This window comes from Meriones unguiculatus, chromosome 1 (genome assembly GCF_030254825.1).
Source record: "Meriones unguiculatus strain TT.TT164.6M chromosome 1, Bangor_MerUng_6.1, whole genome shotgun sequence".
In the NCBI taxonomy this organism is placed as follows: Eukaryota; Metazoa; Chordata; class Mammalia; order Rodentia; family Muridae; genus Meriones; species Meriones unguiculatus.
In genome coordinates this window covers 108,466,416-108,488,416 of record NC_083349.1, presented here as the reverse complement: position 1 = coordinate 108,488,416, position 22,001 = coordinate 108,466,416, and the positions used below count along the sequence as shown (strand labels likewise).

Below are 22,001 nucleotides of genomic sequence, written 5' to 3'. Positions count from 1 at the left end.
GGAAAAACAACAGAGTGACAACATGCAAAATCAGTTATTTAGCCCAGCATTCTGGAATGTTGCTTTTACTGTGATGGTGAGATCTTGGTGTACACCTAACCCTGGCACTCAGGAGTTACACAGTGAGGTCAAGGCTAGCCTCAGCCCCATCAGCCCCTGTCTGAAAAAAGAAATAAGCAGTAGTGAGGTATTTGACATGTTCTGCATCCAAGTCTTGGTGTGTGTTCTTCACTGAAGGCATATCAGTTTGCACTTTCAAGAGCTCATTAAGCATAGCAGCTGTCACCTTCATCATGTATTCATTAGACTTCACTTTCCTTATTTTTTTTCATTAATTTTTTTCAAAAAATTCATCACATACATTTATGCACTCTTGGGGCCTCACTGATCTGTCCTCTGGTAGTGCTCCTCTACCTACAGTAGTGCTCCTCTGTCCTAGCTTTTTCCAGTGAGTAGATATTCTCATGAGGTGGTTGTGAGCTGTCCAGTGTTAGCTGGGGCCAGAACCTGGGTCCTCTGGAAGAGCACAGCACGCTCTTAATTGCTGAGCTGCCTCTGCAGCCCAGGTTTTGGGGTTTGAGACAAGATCTTTTAAGCAGTCCCTGCCCTCAGACCAGCTGTGTCTCTGAAAATGATCCTTCTGCCTCTGGCTTATATGTACTAAGATTCCAGGCATGCACCACCACGCCTGTATCTGGATTACATATTAAACTACACAGAATCATATACACAATACTCATTCAAAAATGGAGCTTTAAGGCCCATGTGCTCCCATCCCTCCTGTGCTGTATACCTAACACAGCCTTCCCCATTCTTCCTGTCCCTTCATTTTGTCCTTCATGATGTTTTTACGTGGTTCCGTGTCTGCTGTTCCTCTTTAGGACTGGTTTGTTGTAAACCCGACAACCACCAAAAGCTTTGAGAAGCTGATGAAGATAAAGCAGCGGCAGCAGGAAGAAGAGAAGCAGCGGCAGCAGCACGGGAGCCGACGGTCCCTGAGGAGGCAGCAGCAGCCTCGAACTGAGCCTCCAGAGGACCAGGCAGAGCCGAGGGCAGGGAAGGAGGAGGGCGGGAACGAGGAACTGGTAGTGTCTACCTTATGTAAAGGATCAGAACAGGAGCCAGTCCTAGCACAGTCCCAGAAAGCCGAGCCCGCCAAGACCACTCACAAACGAGGGAGGAAGTAGGCAGCCACTGAGAGTGCTCCTAGGAGAATGGATGTGGTACAGATGACGTGGGGACACGTGCAGGGGTCCTGAGTCGTGGGCTGGCTGAAGATGCTTTCAGCTGTTGCTGTGGGGCTGTGGCTTTCAGCTCCTCTGTATAAATTTCATGGTCTTCCTGACTAGTTCACTCTCATCCCGCCCTGCCTTAGCAGGTTCATATTCCCAAGGAGTCCTCTTGGTTTTTCTGTTGCCCAAAGAGCTCCCCTGAAAAAGCAGTGGCAGGCGCCAACCCTGTGCAAGTTTAAGAAAGAAATCATCAGCTGGTTTTCTTTGTTCTTTCCTGTCTGGATTACAGATGTTCTTGGAATTCTCTGTTGATTTAGTGGCTGTCCCATCATCTAGCTTACAGAACAGTTCCAAACCAATTTTTTTTTAAAGCCATGACAAGTTTTGTCCTTGTGTTTGTGACATAAGAGGACTGGAAAGCAGAATTGTCATTTTTGTTACAGTGTAGCCCTGAACCCTGGGAAGCAGAATCTGAGGGAGGCTGCTTGTATATAATTTGGTTTTACTGTTGAGAGGGAGAAAATGACTTAGCATGAATAAGCTAGGAGCTCCCTACGATTGCTCTTGGAGCAGGGACGAAGTGGACCCACAGGCACGGAAACGCAGCCCTCGGAGTCTATGTCCCAAACACTAAGACGAGAAGGAACGAAGGGGCAATGGCATGAACACTGTCCCACCCGCCCAGGTTGCCAGAATCACTACTCAAAGCTTGATTTTGACTCCTTGCTGTTAAGGGTGGAGAAATGACTCAGTCCCTTGCCGGTGCCCTGATACCTGGAAATGCCGCTGAGGTTGCAAAGCAAGGTGTGCTCTCCCTCTTCCTTGCACTTACCTCACTTGTTAGGCCACACCCACTAAGTCCTCCTCCATGGCACTAACCCACCTGTCTGAATGTTCTGAGAATACTGTCCTACTGTTTGTATATGGAGTTCTATCTGCTTTATATTGTGAGACTTTGACACCAGATGTAGATACTTCTCTGGAGCCGGAAAGAATGGTCTCTGTACCTCATGCTTGTCTGGTGGTGGTCAGTGGGCTTCTTCCCTGTGAAGGCGGTATCTTTGGAACATGAGTTAGAGTAAGTAGCCTTGTTATCGTGTTTCTGGTTTCTCTTCCTCTTTTTGTGTAAATACTGTTCTTCTATATTCCTGCCTAGTGTATGACATATGCCACTTACAAGGTAGCCTTGATAGGGACAAATAATACCTTTTCAAACTCTGAAAGGCTGTTTGCCACCCTTGAAGTCTCTGTTCTCTGTGCTCCTCTATATAGCTTTATCATGTGTGCTTTGTGAAGACCACTTTTCAATAATGGGGCATTAAAACTTGAATCGGGCACTTCCAGAAGGGGTCATTTTGAAACAAGTCGAGGAAATGATGTGTCTGTGCTGTTTTTATTTTTAATTCCTGCTTACACCCTTAGAGCTCCTGTAGTAGGGTGAGGGCTGTGGAGGAGGAGAAATAAGCTATGTTAGGTTCTGGTGACAAGGACTTGGAGAATATTTGGCAATGGCAAATAAAATGACTCACTTAGAAAGTCTCTGGTTCTCTGCTGCTGCCCTGCTGTCGGACACCTTACTGACACCACATGGGACTCAGAAGATGGCTGAGAACTGGGGGGAGTTAAAAGTCATTTCAGTAATTCCTTGGCTCCTAAAACCTTCTGGTCTCAATGACTGCAACAAAAGGGAGCTGGTGCAGAGATGTGGCCTGTTTGCTGTGGATCTTTTGTAGCAGGCCCTTTCCTTTTCTTTCACAAGGCCAGGAATCAACAAGACTTGTGTAGACTGTCCTAGTCATGCTATTCAACTTTTAAAATTCATATAACCAAGGATGGCAGTATTTGGTATACACAGGTGTGTGTGTGTGTGTGTGTAATGAAATTGATATAGATACTTTGAAAATGACTTGGCAGTAGTAATAATGCTGAACATGTGCCGTGAGAATAAGATCAGTCCCAGCTATGTGCCCACTTGTGTGGGAGGTTGCACAGGAATGATGACATGCACAATGCAGAGACGCTCAACATGTTTACCAGGAACTACCGCTTGTCCACCAAATCTGTTCTCCCAAAACACAGCCTAGTAGGACACTGGCCAGACCCCTCATTTCTTTCTTGTTGCTCTTTCAGCCCTTCATATGGCAAATGAGTGAGTAGCCGGTAGTTTGTTGGAATCTATAGAAGTGATGTGTGTGCTTTGAAGACTATGTAAGAGAGGGATGTAGCCAGGCGTAGTGGCACACACCCCTGGGGAGGCAGAGGCAGGCAGATCTCTGGGAGTTCGAGGCCATCCTGGTCTACAAAGTAAGTCCTGGACAGCCAAGGCTACACAGAGAAACCCTGTCTCAAAAAAAAAAAAAAAAAGGGATGTAGCTCTGATTAATGGGTGACTAACATGTATATGAGCCTGTTTCCCTAGCACTGGGGAGAACATTCTCATCTAGATTCACTCCTGCTTTCTGGTGCCATGATGCAAGCTTTCCTGGCCTGCCACATCCTTCATGTCTGATAGACTAATACCTCCAAAGGTGTGCCTAAATAAATTCCTTTTAATGGGAAAGGAGCACAGTATACCAGGCAGTTCTTTCTGCTTGGCCAGTTAGGCGCAGTAGAGAAGATGCTCCATAGGATAGACGTGTTCAAAACAGAAGTGAGTCAGCTTTTGAAGGAGGGCTATTTGCTATGCAAGAACTTCTCAGACTAGTATGTGTGTTTCTTTTTTCTTTTTTAAAATCTACTCCAATTCATTATCTTTTCCATCCTTCTATATGGATAAAATGTAATAGTCACACAGTGGGATACTATCCTAGTTTGGTTTCTGTTGATGTGCTGAACACAGTGACTGAAAGCAACGTGGGGAGGAAACGGTTTATTCTATTTACAGCTTTTAATCCTTCGTGAGGGGAAGCCAGGACAGGAGCCATGGTAGGAACCTGGCTGCAGAAACTGAAGCAAAAGGCCATGGAGGACTGCTGCTTCCTTGTTCATCATGGTTTGCTCAGCTTGGATTATTTTATTTTATTTATTTATTTATGCAATTCAGGACCACTTAACCTGGGCTGGCCCCACCCACAATGGGGACCCTCCCACCTCAATTATTAACTAAGAAAATGTTCCTAAAGACTTGCCTATAGGCCGTCCTGATAGAGATATTTTCTTAGTTGAGATTCCCTCTTTCCAGATGACCTAAAGCTGTGTCAAGTTGACAAAAACCTAACCAGCACAATTACTATATATATTACTAAGCCTCCATCGGCCATCCATGCAAAACACTCAGAAAATTAAAAGAAGTCATTGCAAAAAAGATTTCTATACAACTCAGGATTTCTTCTATTCATAGCAAGCGACACTGGGTGTGGTGGCACGTGCCTGTAATTCTACAACTCCAAAGGCAGAGGCAGGCGGATCTCTGAGTTCAAGGCCAGCCTGGTCTACAAAGAGTGTCCAGGACAGCCAAGGCTACACAGAGAAATCCTGTCTTGAAAAACAACAACAAAAATGTGTGTGTGTGTGACACAAGTAACATTTATAGTCCTGTTAAAAGACACCTGGATGCTGGACATGGTAATATGTATAATTTGAGTGATTAAATATGTGTGTGTACGCAAGCACACGTGTGTGTTCAGGCTCCACCGTGAGCATGTGGTGATCAGAGGACAATGTATGGGAGTCAGTCCTCACCTTCCACCATGTGGATTTTAGGGCTCAAACTCAGATTCAAGAATAGTCACAAGGTCCTCGTGATTGCCCCAAGCTGGCCAGGTGAATGTATCAGTCTGTCTGGGTGTGTCAGTCAAGACACATTTGGCTCAAGAAAACCATTAAAGAACTGTTACAAGGTGCAGTTCTGAAAGAGCACCTGTCACAGAGGGTGCAAAGTGCTGATCCGATACTGCAGTAACACCCACATATGGCCAGTTCCCCAATTCCCATGGATATTTCCTAAAGCCGCCGTGTGGGTTCTGTGCCCTGCAAGAGCAGCAAGTGCTCTCAGCCACTGACTCTCCAGCCCTTCATTCACATTAAAAAAGAAAAAGGTTTTGTTCTTTGTTCTCATCTATCCTAGGCTGGCCTTGGACTTGCTCTGCAGAAAGAGGAAATCCTAGAATCGCTGGTCCTCCTGCCTCCACCTCCAGGGTGTTGGGATTACAGGTGTGTGTTACTACCCCAAGCATTATTTGGCACTAGAGCTTGTTCTCAGGATTCTGTACACCAGGTAAGCACTCCGACAGCTGAGCTACAGCCCCAGCCCCTTTCATTCACTTAAGCTTTAAAAATGGTGTGGGTGTGTGTGGTTCCCACACCCTCTTCTGGTCTCCACGGGCAAGGCCAAGTGTGAATACTGCCAAGCAGGTCTGTCTGCGCATAAGCACATAAAACGAAATCTTTAAAAAATGAATGAGAAGAGAGAAAAACTGAGGGCAGGTGAAACAACAGAGGGAAAATGGGGCTAGGGACATAATTTAGTGGTAGAATCATAACCTAGATGGGTAAGCTCCTGGAGCCAAACCCCATTCCTTTCCTGACAACACCTAGAGTGTGCATTCTTTGCTTCTGCCTGATTATCTATTTCATGTGCTACACCTATGTTCAACATTCAACTCTCAGATCAAAAGCTAGCTTGATTATCCACCGAACAGCATCTCCATAACTCTTAGTCATCTCCTTACTTGCTTTCTGTTTGAATACAGGTGTTTCTTTACACTTATTTTTTTCAAGACTGGTTCTCTGTGTAGCCCTTGGCTGTCCTGTAACTCAGTCTGTAGACCAGGCTGGCCTCCAATTCACAGAGCTGCCTGTTCCTGCCTCCCAAGTACTGGGATTACAGGCCTTCGTCACCACTGCCCACCTTTGTTCATTCCCAGAATGTGGTAGGTCCTGCAGTAGAAATTCTTCACTGTTAACTTGACAGCTTTCTCTGTATTCAAGTCAAGGGTTCCTCTTATGACCTGGCTTTGAAGAAGCTGTTCATTTCATCCTCAAGACAAGGTACAACCAAGACAGTTACACCAGCTGTGCATTGGGCTTATGCAGAAGCTAACTCTGACCCAAAATAAGGTCCCAGGTTTCCCAGGGAAAAGAACTGGAGTGCTAGTCAAGTTACCCAGAAAGCAAACACGTGGACTCTCCACCCCAAAGACTCCTCTCCTCAGCTCTGACCTTCCTCCTGCCCCACGAGGCTCCTACTGAGTAGGTAGTCATTTCTAAAAGGTAGTTCTGGGCTCCTGCCATTCCCAATACCAACAGACTCACAATGATCTTAGGTGAGGTCCCATGAAGTTTCAGACTCAGCAGAAGTTGCAGTTCAGCCCCTCACCATAGAGACACCAAATCACTAGAGAGACTTCTGTGACATTACATGAGATCACTGTGCAGGGAAAATTTGACCCCAATCTGAGTAAGAGGATACAGTGGTAGGCAGGCCATTGGGGTTTATATGGGTTTCAGCCTGATCCTGCTAACTGATGATAGTGCCTGAGAAATGGGAGGGTTGGACAATTGAGAGGGTGTGTAGGGCGCCTGAAAGAGGATTGGTGGTAACAGGATTGGATGTGTGAGATTGGATGTCTCACTCTCAGAAGTGAGACGAGATGGAATCCCAAGAGCAGGGCAACTGCATTTCAAAAGACAGAAGTCCCAGGTCTGGGGACAAGTCCAGACAATTTCCAAGGACTAATTTAGTAGTTCAGACTAAGAACGTATGTGATGACAACTCTTGCTGTGCAAGGTTACATCATGTTGACCCCAAAGTAAAGACACCTTATGAAAATTGTGTTCCCCAAGAGCAGACACCTGGTACAAGTTCTTTGGCAAAGACCGTCAGTAAGCCCAAAATACACCCTGATAAACATCTGAGTTCTGGAACCAGGTAGGTACTAAGAGGGGGGAGATTGATGTGAATGGAAGGTCTCCTGAGCTTGGTAACAATGATGGAAGAGGGAGGGCCTGGGAGACAGCTCAGTGGCTCAGGTATCTTCCACGTGGCATGAGGATCTGAATTCAGATCACCAGCACCCACTTATAAAGCAGGGTAAGGCACCACATTCCTGTAACTCCTAACGTTAGGATTAGGGCATAGAAATGGGTAGATCCCAGATGTTCATTGTCCACCCAGCCTGCATAGCCTAGTCATTGAGCATCGTGTTTCGTGAGATGCTTAATTAGGGTTTCTATTGCTCTGATAAAAACACCATAACCAAAAGCAGCCCCAGGGAGGGAAGGGTTTATTTAATCTTACACTTCTGTATCACAGTTTATCATCCAAAGAAGTTAGGGCAGGAACTCAAGACAGGAACCTTGAGGCTGGACCTGGAGTAGGAGCCATGGAATTACACTGCTCTTCTTTTTTTTTTTTTTTTTTTTCTTCAAGTCAGGACCTGCTGCCTAGGGATGTCATCTTGCCCCCGTTGGCTGAGCCCACCCACATCAATCTTTAATTTAAAACAAAACAAAACCCTATAGATTTCTACAGACAACTTGATGGAGTCATCTTTTCAATGTCATTTCTCTGGACAGATAACTCTTGAATGTTCTTAAATTCACAAAAATCCAAGTAGCACTGGCACTATCTGAGCATGATGGAAACCTGGTGGCATGCTTTTTTAAGAACTCTTTTATGATACATTTCTTTTATCTTTTTTTTCCCCTACGCCACCCAGTCCTTTTCAAAACCCCAACACCAGTTAGGAGAGGGAAAGGGTTAGTAGGAGAGGGAGCATAGTTCTTTTAGGTAGCTGCATCCTGCTGGTCAGTGTCATCGGGTTCTTTGGAGCCAGTCCAATTCATGTTTCAGGAGATTGCCCAACATCTTGTCTCATAACAGCCACCAGGAGAAGCAAGGGGGAAGCAGGAGCAGCATAGTTCTTTCCCAATCTCACTCTCTGTGCTCTGTGCTCTCACTCTCCAGAGTCCTCAGATTTAACCTATCTGCAGCTGGCAAAGAGCTCCTCTCAGAACCCACACAAGGCAAATAGTCTGCTGCTGTGGATCATCTGAATCATCCCCGCATCCCACACTTGGGACCAAAACAAAAACATGTTTATATCCACAACAGAAACTCAAAGTTTCTTTGTTTGTTGTAAGAATACAAGACAAGGGTCTGTATTAGTTTCCAGTTACTGTTTTCTCAATTGTGTTTAAAGAACTGATAAAGGAGTGTTTCCTTTGTTCCTCCTCCAGGTTAGCTCAGAGTCCGAAAGATTCTTCCCAACCACCAACGTGTCTTTCTATTCTAAGTGAATTTTTCAAGCCAGAGAGGCTAACAAAATTGGAGAGGAAAGTAGAAAGAAGGACAATTAAGGCACTAGAGCTACTGAACAAAAATATAAAGGAGGCTCGGCTCCGGCAGGAAAGCCTGCTACAAAACAGCAGGTTTCTCCAAGAGCAGGGGCTCTATCTAGAGAATGAGAACAGATCCATTGTGGACTTTCTAAAAAAACGGAATGAGCATTGTAAAAAGAAACATGAGGATCACTGGAATGAGTATTCTCAGGAATGTGGGGAGATTAAGAGACAGAAGCAAGAACTGATGTCCAAATTTGCCCAGAAAAATGCAGACCTTCAAACAGAGATCTTGAAGAGGAAACGCACCCAGTTCGAGCTGGCGCAACAGATTCAGTCACTGAAGCACATTTCCTTGGTAAAGGAGAACCAGGAGATGAGAATCCAGGCATTACAGAAGGAACTAGAGACCATGAAAGCTGAGACAGCCTTTAAGGCCCATCAGGCATGCTTGGAATTCCTGCAGCTTAAGGCGTGCCTCTACAGAGAGCTGCACATACTAAAACTGCCTCAGGTGGGAGACTACACCTCCAGCGAGCTTAAGCACGAGGCCCAGACCTTAGAGTCCATGGCTAAGAAGCTGAATTCAGAGCTGAGTGTTAGCATCAACAGAGAGTTCCAGGAGTTACAGAAGGAAGTGATGAATCTGGCTCAGAAACACTACAAGCTACAATCTATAAAGAGGAAGCTAGAGAAGTGGAAAAAGCAGCTGAAGGAAGAACAGTGGTATCAAGAAGCCTTAGCTAGAGGGAGAGGACACCTTAAGGCAAAGAGTAAGAGACGTCCTGAGAATATGTCCCGAAGCCACGTTGGCCATCCTTCATGCACCAAATCAAGAATAAAGCCAATGCAATTTATACGTCAGAGAAGTAAGAATTGGAACTGCTAGACCCCGACAGTCTTGGTCTACTGGGGAGGCTGTTGAATGGCCAGTGACACTGGACCAGCTTGAAAATCACTTTGAGATTTTGTCATGATTCTTACATGTTCCCATGGAAGACCACTAGATAACACAGGGTCATTGTTATAAAATAGGATTCACAGTGCAATAAATCACAATTCTGCCTCAGTCTGTTGTGATACTAAAAATACAACTACCTCAGTTAGCAAACCCATTTATGGAGGAAATTAAACTGGGTGATGCTAAAGAAATAACAAGAAGCTGGACCTGAGTATTAGAGCCTATTGAGCAAACTAGGAAGAGACAAGTGCTGAATGTAAAGACCTTAAAATCAGAGGAATGGGAGTCATTTAAAACAAACTCTGCATATGAAAGTATTGCCAGTGAGATATCTTGGATGGTAAAGGTGTTTGCAGCTAGGCCTTATAACCTGAGTCTGACCGCCAGAAACCATTGTAGAGGAAAGAACAGAATCCCGAAAGTTGTCCCTTCGCCTCCACGTGGGGCATCGTGGTACAGGTGCTCATATGCACTCGTGTACACACACACTCATACACTAAATGTGAAATTGTACTCTAAAGTAGTACTGGTGAATGAGTTGGGTAAAGAAGGGGTAGGTGAAACTGGTAAGAGGTGTGTAATGAGGGAAATAGCTAAAACTTTAAGAAGGTGGTAGGAGAGATACTCTTTCTGTTGTAAACTTTATTATTATTATTTTTAAAGACAGGGTCTCACTTGATAGCCAAGGTTGTCCTGAAATTCATTATGTGGCCTTGAACTCATGGAAAATCCACCTTAATCATCATTCTGAGTGTTACCCTTACAGGCATGAGCCATTGCACCCAGCTGCTATAAAATTTAAAAGTTTCTGAAGTATAAGAAGCTACAACTCCTTATCCTTGTTCAGAAATAAAATGGGAATTGTGCACGGGGTGATATCAGCTACCTGAGAGACTGAAGACTGCCAAGTTCAAGAGTGAGTTCAAGGCCACTTTGCCAATATTATAAACTATCTCAAAAAAAAAAAAAAAAGGGATGTAAATCAATGGTAGAGTGTTGGAGTAGCAAGGGAAAAAAGCCCCTAGGTACAGTCCTCAGTACTGAAAAATAAACATGAAAGTTCAGACGAAATCCTTCTGGATCCTATTCTGTGTGTGGTGTTTCTTATATCTGTGCGCACACGCACACACACACACACACACACACACACCTGGTAAGCTTGTTCTAAACATTGCTTTCCCAGACACCAGTACTTTTGAGATTTATTTGTAATTATTAGAAGCCCTTTTTAAGTTTTTAGCTTGTGTAACACAATATGTGACTACATTACTAGTTGTCATTCTGAACAGATAAGGTGGTGTGGTAGAGTGTACTAGAGCTGCTTGCAAGAAACAAGAATGTTTCAACAGACACATTTCTTACATCGCCAATGGTTTCAGATAGGTGTTGCTGGTTGCTAGGTTGGTCTCCTTTACACGACCACACATGGAAGCAAAGGTCTTCTATTTCTGTGCACTGTTCTGCTATAGGGACCTATAGAGTCGTCAGATTTGCCAAGAAGAGGCCGGGGCGGGGGGCACAGTACAGTTTCACATCTAGAAGCAGCATGTCGCTTTCACTAATATTCTGCAGGGGAAACATTGCTGGCTATCCATTTGCTGCTTGGAGAAAGGCAGCAGGTGGGGAATGGGGCACATGCATTTTTCCTACAAGTCTCTAAATTTGGAAGATTGGGAATGGTTTTGGAGGCTAGGTGGTCTTCTCTATTGAATGTTGCAAACATCTCTGCATTGTAACTTGTGCCCATCCTTGCATATCTCTCTTGGTATACATGGGCAAGGGGAATTTCTCAGCGTATCCCCATCCAACCATCTTGTTCAGCCTCAGCAATTATTTAGAATCATTTTCAAAGTGACTGTTGTTAAACCTGAATATGCTAAAAGAAAGATCAAATCCAAGACTGTCTGATCAAAGCAAGCTTTATTTTAGAGATGCACGTAGGACTGGCCACCAGCTGTCTCACTCTAAGTCAAGATCGTTTAGCCTCTTACTGGCTACTTGAGGTCCCTTTTATGTGGAAAGGTTAAAGTTATTAGAACACAGCTGTAAGTGTGTTTACAGGGACAAGATCATTGGCTGTTAGAAAAAAATACAACAAAAGGTAAGAATAAAAGCAAGAATATACATCATGTGGAAGGGGAGTCAGACATTGTGGGACAGCTGGTATAGATCAAGACATCTTGAAAACACTTTATAAGGCAAAGTGAAGCCATACATCACAGGGTTATGAGGGCAGTGCAGTTTGAAAAACATGTTTTGCAGGGTATATTTAAGATTTAGAAGAAAGAAACTCTCCTAAGTTTCAGAGACTTTTAAAGGAATGTGGCTCCTGTTCTGGTGTCACACTGTACCAACTTACCTTTCAAATTGGTAAGGTAATTTAAACCTGCCTTTTTGCTTCCTGTTGCTGTGATAAACACTGGAGAAAAGCAACTTAGGTAGGAAAGGGTGTGTTTCACCCTGTACTTCTTCATTGAGGAGGTTATTTCAGTTACTATGGCTGTGAAGAGACACCATGACCGAGGCAACTCTTATAAGAGAAAACATCTAAGTGGGGTCTTGCTTGCAACTTCAGAGGTTTAGTCCGTTATTATGGCAGCACGCCTGGCACTGGAAAAGCTGAGAGCCACATCCTGAAAAGAGAGACAGAGAGAGGAGAGATAGACAGGGAGAGAAGGAGGGAGATACAGAGAGGGGGAGAGAAGAAAAGGAAGAGAGGAGAGAGGGGGAGAGAGAGAGAGAGAGAGAGGGAGGGGAGAGCTACTGTGCCTGGTGTGGGTTTCTGAAAACCTCAACCGACAGTGACACACTTCCTCCAACTAGGTCACATATCTTAACTGTTCTAATCCTATAAAAGAGCTCCGTTCCCTGGGACTAAACATTCACATATATGAGTCCTTGGGGTTCAGGATGGGGTTGGGCCATTCTTATTCAAAGCACCACAAAAGCCAATACAGGAACCTGGAGCAGAATTCATGGAGGAATGCTGTTTGCTAGCTCTCTCTGGCTCATGCTCAGCTTCCTGTCTATCTAGGACCTCCTGCCCGGAAATGGCACTGCCCACAGTGTGCTGTACCCCCCTAAATCAACTAAGAGTCAAGACAGTCTCCCTGAGACATGCCCACAAGCCAGTCTGATCTGGGGAATCCCTCGATTGAGACCTTTCCCCAACTGGTGACTTGGTTGTGTCAAGCTGATACTAAAATCTAACCGAGACAGAACCACACTTGACAGTTCATGTCACTATTAACAATCTATATGTAGTCAATGCTGCCTCCTGTTTGGTAGGGTTCCATTGAATATTTAGAAGATGGTGTGTGGTCAGGATAATCTATATTGCATCATCAGATCACTTCCCTTGGAGACCAAAAAGGAGTCCTGCAAGGGCAGGAGGCAGGATCCGTTTCAGGTACCCTATACGTCTTTCCCAGTTCAAATGACACACCATGACCAGCAGGTCTTGGGAACTAATGTGTTGTGGATGCAACTTCATATGGGACTTAATCCAACCTCACGCCATCTTTGTATTTTCAGCTGGCCCTGAACTTGGCAATCTTCCTGAGTGCTGGGAAGTACAGTTGTTACCTAAAAGGATTTAAAACAAATTATCCCCAGGTTTGACTTCCTTCTGCTACCCCAGTCTATCAAAAGAAGAAAAAAATGACAGTGGGCCTGTTTTTACTTCCAAAATAATGAGTGGGATTTCCCATGTGCTTAGAATATGATTGATAGTCATTTATGCTGAGATAGGAATTTCCAAGCTTTTTTTCTTTTGTAGAAAAGTAGGAAGGAGGGCTAGAGAGATGGCTCAGAGGTCAAGAGCACTGCTTGTTCTTCCAAAGGTTCTGAGTTCAATTCCCAGCAACCACATGGTGGCTCACAACTACCATGGGTAATGAATCTATAAGGAAATCTATAATGCCCTCTTCTGGCATACAGGCACACATGCAGGAAGAAAAAAAAGTAAAAAAAAAAAAGTTTGTTTTGTTTTTAAAAGTAGGGAGGAGGTCAAAGGTTATTAGAGAACCTCCTCATGCAATGCTTCAACTATTGCTGACGCCACAGCCTGGAGATGGGTCAGTGGATAAAAGTGCTTGCAGCCAAGCCTGCCAACCTGAGTTCAATCCCTAGGGACCCACACGGTGGGGAGTGCTGACTTCCACAAGTTGTCCTCTTAGCTTATACACACACAACTGCAATTAAAAAGACTCCAAATTCAAACAGCATCACAGTTGAAGTAGCCGAACTGTGTGTGTACCGCCAGCAGAATAAATTTCAAATACAGTCTCCTATATCACCAACAGAAGTAACACAAGCCGGACTGGGCTGTCTGGGGAGGCCCTGAGTCAGGTGAGTTCAGACACTATCTGCCTGAAAATCTAGACAAGCTTGCTCACTGGCCCCGGAGCTCACTAATTGTCTGACCTAGCTGGCCACTGAGCTCCTCAGCACTGGGATGGCAGGAGCATGGCACCAAGCTCAGGCTTTTATTTGAGCACAGGGGAGCGAGCTCTGGCTTGGTATGCTTACGCAGCCAGCACTTTACCGACAGAGCCATCTCCACAGCCTCCTCACTTCATTCTATAGCTATCTCTGCATAGATATATACATCCTTCTTTTTTCTCTTCAAGAGTTTTATCTAGTCTGCACGAATGTCAACAATATCCAGCAGTTCCCCTCACCCACTGCCATAGTTCTTTACCTCCCTCTTAAAGAGGACTTTTTAAAAAATCTTTTTTTGTTATTCATTTTTTATTACAATTTATTCACTTTGTATCCCAGCTGTAGCTCCCTCCCTCTTCTCCTCCCATGCCCCTCCCCCAGTCCACTGATAGGGGAGGTTCTCCTACTCTTCCATCTGACCCTAGCCTAACAGGTCTCATCAGGACTGGCTGCATTGTCTTCCTCTGTGGCTCAGGGGGAGGTGATCAAAGAGCCAGCTACTGAGTTCATGTCAGAGACAACCCCTCTTCCGCTTACTAGGGTACCCATTTGGACACTGAGCTGCCATGGGCAACATCTGTGCAGGAGTTCTAGGTTATCTCCACGAATGGTCCTTGGTTGGAGTATCAGTCTCAGAAAAGACCCCTGGGCCCAGATTTTTTGGTTCTGTTGCTCTCCTTGTGGAGCTCCTGTCCCCTCCGGATTTTTCTATCTCCCCCTTCTTTCAAAAGATTCCCTGCACTCTGCCCAAAGTTTGGCTATGAATCTCAGCATCTGCTTCCATGCCCTGTTGGTTAGAGTCTTTTAGAAGCCTTCTATGGTAGGCTCCTGTCCTGTTCCTAGTTTTCTCCCTCTTCCAATGCCTATCCCGTTTGCCTTTGTGAATGAACATTGAGCATTTTACGCAGGGTCCTCCTTCTTGCTTAGCTTCTTTAGGTGTACAGATTCTAGTCTGTTTATCCTATTTATTATATGTCTAATAGCCACTTAAAAGTGAGCATATACCATGTGTGTTTTTCTGCTTCTGGGATACCTCACGCAGGATGATCTTTTCTAGTTCCCACCATTTGCCTGCAAATTTCATGATTTCCTTGTTTTTAATTGCTACGTAGTATTACATTGTGTAAATGTATTAGAGGGGACTTTTAAGGACTTTTACTTCTGCTTCACTTGGGCTTTTCGTTTTTTTTCACGATCTAGTCTTTTCGTCTTCTCTCGGACAAATGGCCATACAGATGGACAAAGAAAACATTTTTTGGTCAGTCTCTGTCACACATCTTTCCTTCATGAGATTCATCCTACTTTCCTCTACCCCTATCCTTCATTACTAATTTACTCAGTTACACTTGGGCAACAAACACCGTTCTGTTCTTTCATCCCCTTTGCATGTGGTCGGGTGGCGCATGCCTGTAAAACCAGCACTCCGGGAGGCAGAGGCAGGTGGATCTTTGAGTTCAAGGCCAGCCTGGTCTACAAAAAGAGTGCAGGACAACCCTGTCTCGAAAAACAAACCCCAAACAAAACAAAAGCAAACAAACAATAAGCCGGAAAGGTGGATTGACATTTTATCTAACCTCATAATCTTGACAGGGAGGCACCACTACGACCCCTTGCTTGGGATCCTAACTCGCTGGGGCCTTGGGGATGCGAGCATTGCCCTTCCCGGGTACTACCTCACTCTTGTCAACCCTTCCTGCTTCTCTACGCTCCCCATCACTTGTCCAAAGACCCTACTTGGCAACTACAGCACCTAAGCAATACAACAAAGTCTGACGCCCACAAGCCGTGCTGGTGGCCACAGCAGCGGGTTTGAGCGCTTTGGGTAGTCTGGCCAATCGCAGCCCTAAACTCAGCGAGGTCAGTTCACTTGACCAATCGCAGCCCTAAATTCAGGAAGGCGGATTCTTCTGCCAATCGCAGCCCGGAATGTAGCGAGGCTCCCGCCCTCCGGCTTCTCCGTGGAGCGGTGGGCGTGGCCTAGGAAAGATGGCGGCGCCCGCGACTCCTGGCGAGCCGCAGGCTTCCGGGGCTCCTCAGCTTCCCGTGTGTCTCTTGGTGCTGGGAATGGCAGGATCCGGGAAAACTACCTTTGTACAGGTGTCGTGCTCTGTTCGGAACGGTGGCGCTGGATAGGTTGCCTGTGGCCAGGGAGGAAGTTACCTAGGGAATTGGAGGGTCTGGGCGGGTGGTTTTCTGGGGGGCTGGCCTCTAACTCCAGTTTCTTCCCGAAGCCTCGAACGCTGGCCTGGGTCACTTCAGGCTTTCTCCGGAGTAACCTTTGTGCATGCTTGGCACAACTCAAATGATCTTGCTGTGAATTGGCAGCTTTCCGAAGGCCCAGGCTTAAAGAGTAGAAAAGAGTATTAAAAAAAAAAAAAAAAAAAAAAAAAAAAAAAAAAGGAATATAGTGCCAACACATAGGTTTTGCATGAAAAGTTGGGAAAGAATTCCATCTTTCGACCTACCACATTCTAAGCTCCGAGTAGACAGTGAAATAAAATTGACGGGGTTCTTGCCTTCACGGAGTTAATGTTTTAGTAGAGGAGATAGAGGAAGAAACCCTTAGAGGGTCATTCAAAGTTAGCGAAGACGTGATGGAGGGAAGAGGATAATAGATGCTAAATGGGTAATAGAACTAGATGGCTTTTAAACAGAGTTCATTGTTGAACAAGCGTAATAGATGGAGGGAAGAAGGAAATTGTTACAGATTTTATAGGCATGGTCAGTAAAGGAATGGAGATTCTCTGGTCCTCTTCCTTTCCTCTGGTCACCACCCTCCAACCTTGCCCTCCTGTTTTTGCAGAGGCTCACAGGACACCTGCACAACAGAGGCTCTCCACCTTACGTAATCAACCTGGATCCAGCTGTGCATGAGGTCCCCTTTCCCGCCAACATTGGTGAATGTCTTCAGCTTTGTCTTTCTTTTCTTTTCTTTTCTTTTCTTTTCTTTTCTTTTCTTTTCTTTTCTTTTCTTTCTTTCTTCTTTTCTACCTTCTTTTCTACCTTCCTTTCTTCCTTCCTTCTTTTCTTTCTTCCCTCCCTCCCTCCCTTTTTCCCTCCCTCCCTCTCCCTCCTTCCTTCCTTCCTTCCTTTTTTTCTCTCTCTTTTCTTCCTTCCTCTCTTTCTTTCTTAATTAACTAACTACCTACTTTTATTTTCTCTGGATTTGCTTGAGTTTCAGAACAGATTTATCCCTCTCTTTAGTCTAATGGTTCCTACATTTGTATCATTCCCATTCATCTATGTCTCTCTTTTGTCCTTTGTTTGTTTGTTGTAATTGATTTGAGAATGAGAAGTGACATTAAGTCAGTTTATAACCTGACACAAACATTTTGTCTTTTGTCAGAGTTTGTGAGTTCTGCTATAATTCACTCTGATCTGTAGGAAGGTTTCTTCTATTCCCAAAGTTATATGGGGGTGTGGGTGGAGGGTTAAAGTTTGCATTGTTCTGCGGAGAGCTTTCTGATTGATACTATCAGAGAGATTAAGTATTGCTGTGATCCAAGGGAGGCTGAGGCAGAATATTGAGAGTTCAGAGTCATTGTGACCTACATAGCTACACTCTGTTTGGGAAAAAAATAATGGGGTTGAGGGTAGATTGGGGATGAATGTGTGTGTGATCCACTGACAGGGCTGGGTCCATGCTTCCTGATTCCCAGGCCATACTGTCACTTGTTAATCATATTAAGCTTCTTATTCCCCAAACATAAAAATTAAGGGTAGGGGTAATCTTATTTTAAGAATCATAGATTAGGCCAGGCAGTGGTGGCTCACACCTTTAATCCCAGCACCTGGGAGGCAGACACAGACAGATCTCTGAGTTAGAGGCCAACATGGTCTACAGAGAGTGTTCCAGGACAACCAGAGCTATACAGAAAAACCCTGCCTTGAAAACCAAAACAAAACCCATAGATCATTTTGGGAAGGCTGGGCAACAAGTTTTCTCTCTGAACTAGAGGATAAAAAAAAAAATAATATTGTTCATCTGTAGACTGGTGGGTAGGTTTGTTTTTACTTATTTATTTTTATTTTATGTGCATGGCTGTTTTGCTTGCATGTGTGTCTGTGTACTGCGTGTGTGCCTGGTTCCTGCAGAGGCTAGAAGAGGATGCCTGAACCCCTATAACTGGATTTACAGACAGTTATGAGCTGTCATGTGGGTGCTGGGAACTGAATCTGGGTCTTCTGTAAGAGCTTTAAGTGTTCTTAATCATTGAGCATCTCTCCAGCCCTTCGTGGATAGGTTTTGGTAGAATTAGTAGACAGATTTAATGCTCATATGTCTGTGTTGCCTCTTTTACCATGAAGTAGTAAGTACGAGGTCTTCTTTTCTTGGTGTGAGGTTTTTGGTTTGTTTGTTTTCCTGTGCATGTACCCACTATCATTGAAACATCTAAAACTTGTAATCTTGTTTTAGATGTTTATGTAATCTATCATAATTAAGAGTTCTTGGCCTAACATTTTGTTTGTTTGTTTGAGGCAGGGTCTCTCTGTGTAGTCCTGGCTGTCCTGGAATCACTCTCTAGATCAGGCTGCTGATTCACCTGCCTCTGCCTCCTGAGTGCTGTCATTAAAGTGGTGCATCACCACAACCAGAAGCCCAATATTCTTCATCGGATACTCAGCAGTTATCTTTAGTCAGGAAGTGTGGGGGAAGGTGTAAGAAAATGTTGGTAAGAAGCCTAAGTCAGTTTGGAGGCAATTCTGCAACCTCAGCACTCCAGAGGCTGAGGTGGGAGAGCAGCTTTGGCTACACAGAAAGTTCAAAGCCAGTCCTAACAACTGAGACCATGCCTTAGAAATTAAAATGAACCATTCTCTCTCTTTTCCCCTCAGATATTCGTGACACAGTGAAGTACAAAGAAGTCATGAAGCAGTATCCTTTTCCTCGTCTGCTGTGGGTTTGATTTGGGCCTCACGAATTGCTGCCACTTTTATTGCTTTTGAGGGAGTGGTTGTGCCTGTCATGTTTCACAACTTTATATACACAAGTATAAAACGTACTTCCCTTTAAGTAATTATATTAAGAAGATGTAAGGTAAATAAGATGAATGTACGAGAGATTAGAGATTTCCAGCAATACATTACCATCTCACGTCAATTTCCTTAGCATCACTCAGACTGCAAGTGTTGCAACAAAAGATCAGAGATGAGTGACCTGCCTGGGTCCATTGAAGTGCTGTCGCCGTGGGTGAGATAGCCACGATAATGATCAATGTCATTCATAGGAACTCAGACCAGGAAGTTCAGAAGAATCCTTTGAGTTTTTTCCATTCTTATGGATTGATTTTGGCATGACATGTGACTCACTGAAAATAACTTTAGGAAGGTTGCTTGATTACTAAGAATCAGAGTAATGATTGTTACGTGTTGCCCTGCCTACTTCTGCCCCCCCCCCCCAGTGCTGTAATTAAAGGGATTGAGCTACCACGCCTGGCTACATAGATGATTTTAATTGCTGATGCCAGCAGCCTCACTGTTTGACCCATGTCTATTCATTAAATTTTGGTCATGCTATTGTCTATATCTTGTGTGGCCAATCATAAAGTAAGAGATGAACAAGGAGGACCTTGCTAATAAATTATTCTTGTAACACTAAATTTGTACGGTTGTTAAGGACTGGGTTGCCAGTACCCATTGATCGAACACTGCTGTTGGGGAATGACACATTAACTGTATAATTTCATATGTGCAATTTAAATCCTTAACTGAGTGTTCAGGTATGGACTTGGGCCTAATGGTGGCATAGTGACCTCACTCAATCTCTTTGCTACCAGGTTTGATCAGGTATGACATTGCTTACGTTCATAGGCATGGTGCTGTAAAATTTTGACTCTTAACACGCTCTAGCTTGATCACATTGGTAAAGAAGAGCAGCAAAAATGAAGAAATACCAAAAACATGCAGGTATTTGGTAGACTAAAATAGACTGTGAGTGAGGTGTGATGCTTCACATTTAATGTTAGTGAGAAAACCAAACAAAAATCTAAAAGTCGTAGGCTGGAATTGAGGGCACAGGGCAGTGTGATCAGCTACAGCAAGGAATGGTGAAATAGTGGCATTTTCTTCTTGTGACAGGTATTTGTCGTCCTTTAGATTTTCTCGGTCACTTCCATGGGTGGGTTATACTCATTGTAATCTGCTTCTGCCACTTGAGACATTAGCATTCGACCAAAGCTGGGTGGGACAGTTTGTACCAGGATTCCCAGCTCAGGAGGCGGAAGCAGGAGTGTCACACAGGGCTGGGAGTACCCGGCATGCCTGGATAACAGCCTGTCCCCCGCTCTTTAGAACAAATGTGGCCAGTGTGCAAGGGACCCCGACGGGTCCAGGTCAGGGCTTGGCACTGTGTAGCTCTGCTTCCTTGCATTACGCTTGTGCTTTGTGATGGTGCATACAATACATGCCACCCTGGAGGAGACCTCTGTGGTTGTGTTGGAGTTAGATCTGGTTATAAGTGACATCTCTCTCTTCTAGGTGATGAAATTTATTGAGAAGGCCCAGAATACATTCAAGTAGGTGGTTTCAGTAGACTACTCATTTGTTGCCAGTCATTGATTAATTCTAGACTTTTGAGAGGATTTGGGGACCTTTGAACCCTGAAACTGTTAACTGAGACGAGGTTATTAGAAATGAAAAGAAAGAAAGGTGGACAAGAAAATCGTTGAGATGATATACAGAGGCTTACTCTCAATTACTGCGACCCCTCCCAACATCCCCTTTCGTTTTCACATGACTTTTAGAGAAACACTTTTTTTTTCCTTTCTCAGGGGAAGACTATTGCTCACTATTTGAGGGAGCACAGTCTGCCGTAATGGAGAAGACATGGATATATCTCACACATATACATACATGTATATGTATACACATAATTAATCTTAATATCATTTTTTACCAGTAACTATTACTAATTTTATTTATTTACTTTTTTTTTTTGAGACAGGGTTTCTATGTGTAGCCTTGGCTGTCCTGGACTCGCTTTGTAGACCAGGCTGGCCTCAAACTCATGGAGTTTGCTTCTGCCTCCCTGAGTGCTGGTATTACAGGCAAGCACCACTGCACCCAGTTATATTACTAAATTTTTGATGTTTACTTTTTCTAAGGGAGAAAGATAATTTGCTGTATTACCAAAAAAGAAAAAAAAAGGAGCTATGCTCATTATAAAGAATTCAAACAATGGGCCAACAAGATGGCTCAGCAGGCAAAGGCACTTGCCACCAAGCCTGATGACCCCAGTCTGATTCCTGGGACTCTGTGGTAGAAGCAAAGAACTCCTACAAGTTGACCTCTGGCCTCCACATGATTGCTGTGTCTCTGTGCTTACACATACACACAAAATAAATGTAATAAAAGTTATTTAAAAAGAACACATTCGAAACATGAGGCTGTCACTGTCAGTCCCAGTAAAATTATTGTTATTCAGCAACTGGCACTTCACTTATTTCTATGCATAAAGTATTATTACAGAGATAATAATTTGGGGGCAGTAATTAAGGTAGAATTTTTTTTTTTCATCAGAAAAATAGCATTCTGTAAAGCCTTTTGTTTTAAATGTCTTATATTTACTTATTGGTGCATGGAACATGATTACTTAATTTCATACTTCTCCCTATCATTAACATCATCACTCAGATTCCCTTTCTCTGCTTCCCTAGTGCCTATCCTGTGTCTATTTGCTAATTTTATTTTTTTAATTTTATTTATTCATGTACTTTATGTGTATGAACTCTCTGTCTTCATGTACATCAGAAGGAGGAATCAGATCCCATTATAGATGGTATAACTATATGTGGGTGTTGGGAATTGAACTCGGAACCTCTGGAAGAGCAGCCAGTTCTCTTAACCTCTGAGTCATCCCTCCAGCCCCTATTTGCTAACTTTCTTATTAGTTTATTTTTGTGGGGATTGGGCCCAGCGTGTTGAACATCCTAAGTCCATGCAGAGCCTGTGTTCTATACTGACTTATATCCCTGTCTCCAAGTTTCCCTGTTTCTGAATGTATATTAAGGTACAGTTTACATGCCTTCCAGTTGTATGAATCAGTGGCTTCTAGTACTCCCACAGAATTGTGCACAGGGTTATAT

At 44.0% G+C, this 22,001-nt stretch overlaps 3 protein-coding genes across 7 annotated transcripts in view; all 3 read left to right on the top strand.

Moving 5' to 3' along the window:
- The window catches only part of Znf512 (zinc finger protein 512), a 33,574-nt gene extending 30,803 nt beyond the window's left edge, over positions 1 to 2,771 (top strand). For all 5 annotated transcript variants that reach the window (XM_021635442.2, XM_021635444.2, XM_060364882.1 and 2 more), the window contains one exon: positions 882 to 2,771. In XM_021635442.2, the coding sequence (XP_021491117.1) occupies positions 882 to 1,187 (306 nt within the window). In that variant the 3' untranslated portion in view covers positions 1,188 to 2,771. The remainder of the gene's footprint in view (positions 1 to 881) is intronic.
- Positions 2,772 to 2,916: 145 nt separating this feature from the next.
- On the top strand, positions 2,917 to 9,582 carry Ccdc121 (coiled-coil domain containing 121). The gene is made up of 2 exons (XM_060364896.1): positions 2,917 to 7,101; positions 8,412 to 9,582. Exons 1-2 carry the CDS (start codon positions 6,824 to 6,826, stop codon positions 9,400 to 9,402), a joined length of 1,269 nt encoding a protein of 422 aa, XP_060220879.1. The 5' UTR covers positions 2,917 to 6,823; the 3' UTR covers positions 9,403 to 9,582.
- A 6,295-nt stretch (positions 9,583 to 15,877) lies between these two features.
- Positions 15,878 to 22,001, top strand: part of Gpn1 (GPN-loop GTPase 1) — a 21,318-nt gene continuing 15,194 nt past the window's right edge. Inside the window, exons 1-5 of the mRNA XM_021635460.2 lie at positions 15,878 to 16,014; positions 16,721 to 16,814; positions 18,754 to 18,793; positions 19,638 to 19,704; positions 20,395 to 20,432. Coding sequence (XP_021491135.1) covers positions 15,904 to 16,014; positions 16,721 to 16,814; positions 18,754 to 18,793; positions 19,638 to 19,704; positions 20,395 to 20,432 — 350 coding nt within the window. The 5' untranslated portion in view covers positions 15,878 to 15,903. The remainder of the gene's footprint in view (positions 16,015 to 16,720; positions 16,815 to 18,753; positions 18,794 to 19,637; positions 19,705 to 20,394; positions 20,433 to 22,001) is intronic.

Excerpts from the sequence above, each read along its gene's own strand:
- Ccdc121 (XM_060364896.1), top strand. The coding sequence starts at position 6,824 with ATGGAATCCCAAGAGCAGGGCAACTGCATTTCAAAAGACAGAAGTCCC. Across the intron at positions 7,102-8,411 it reads CATCTGAGTTCTGGAACCAG|GTTAGCTCAGAGTCCGAAAG; the intron begins GTAGGTACTAAG and ends TTCCTCCTCCAG.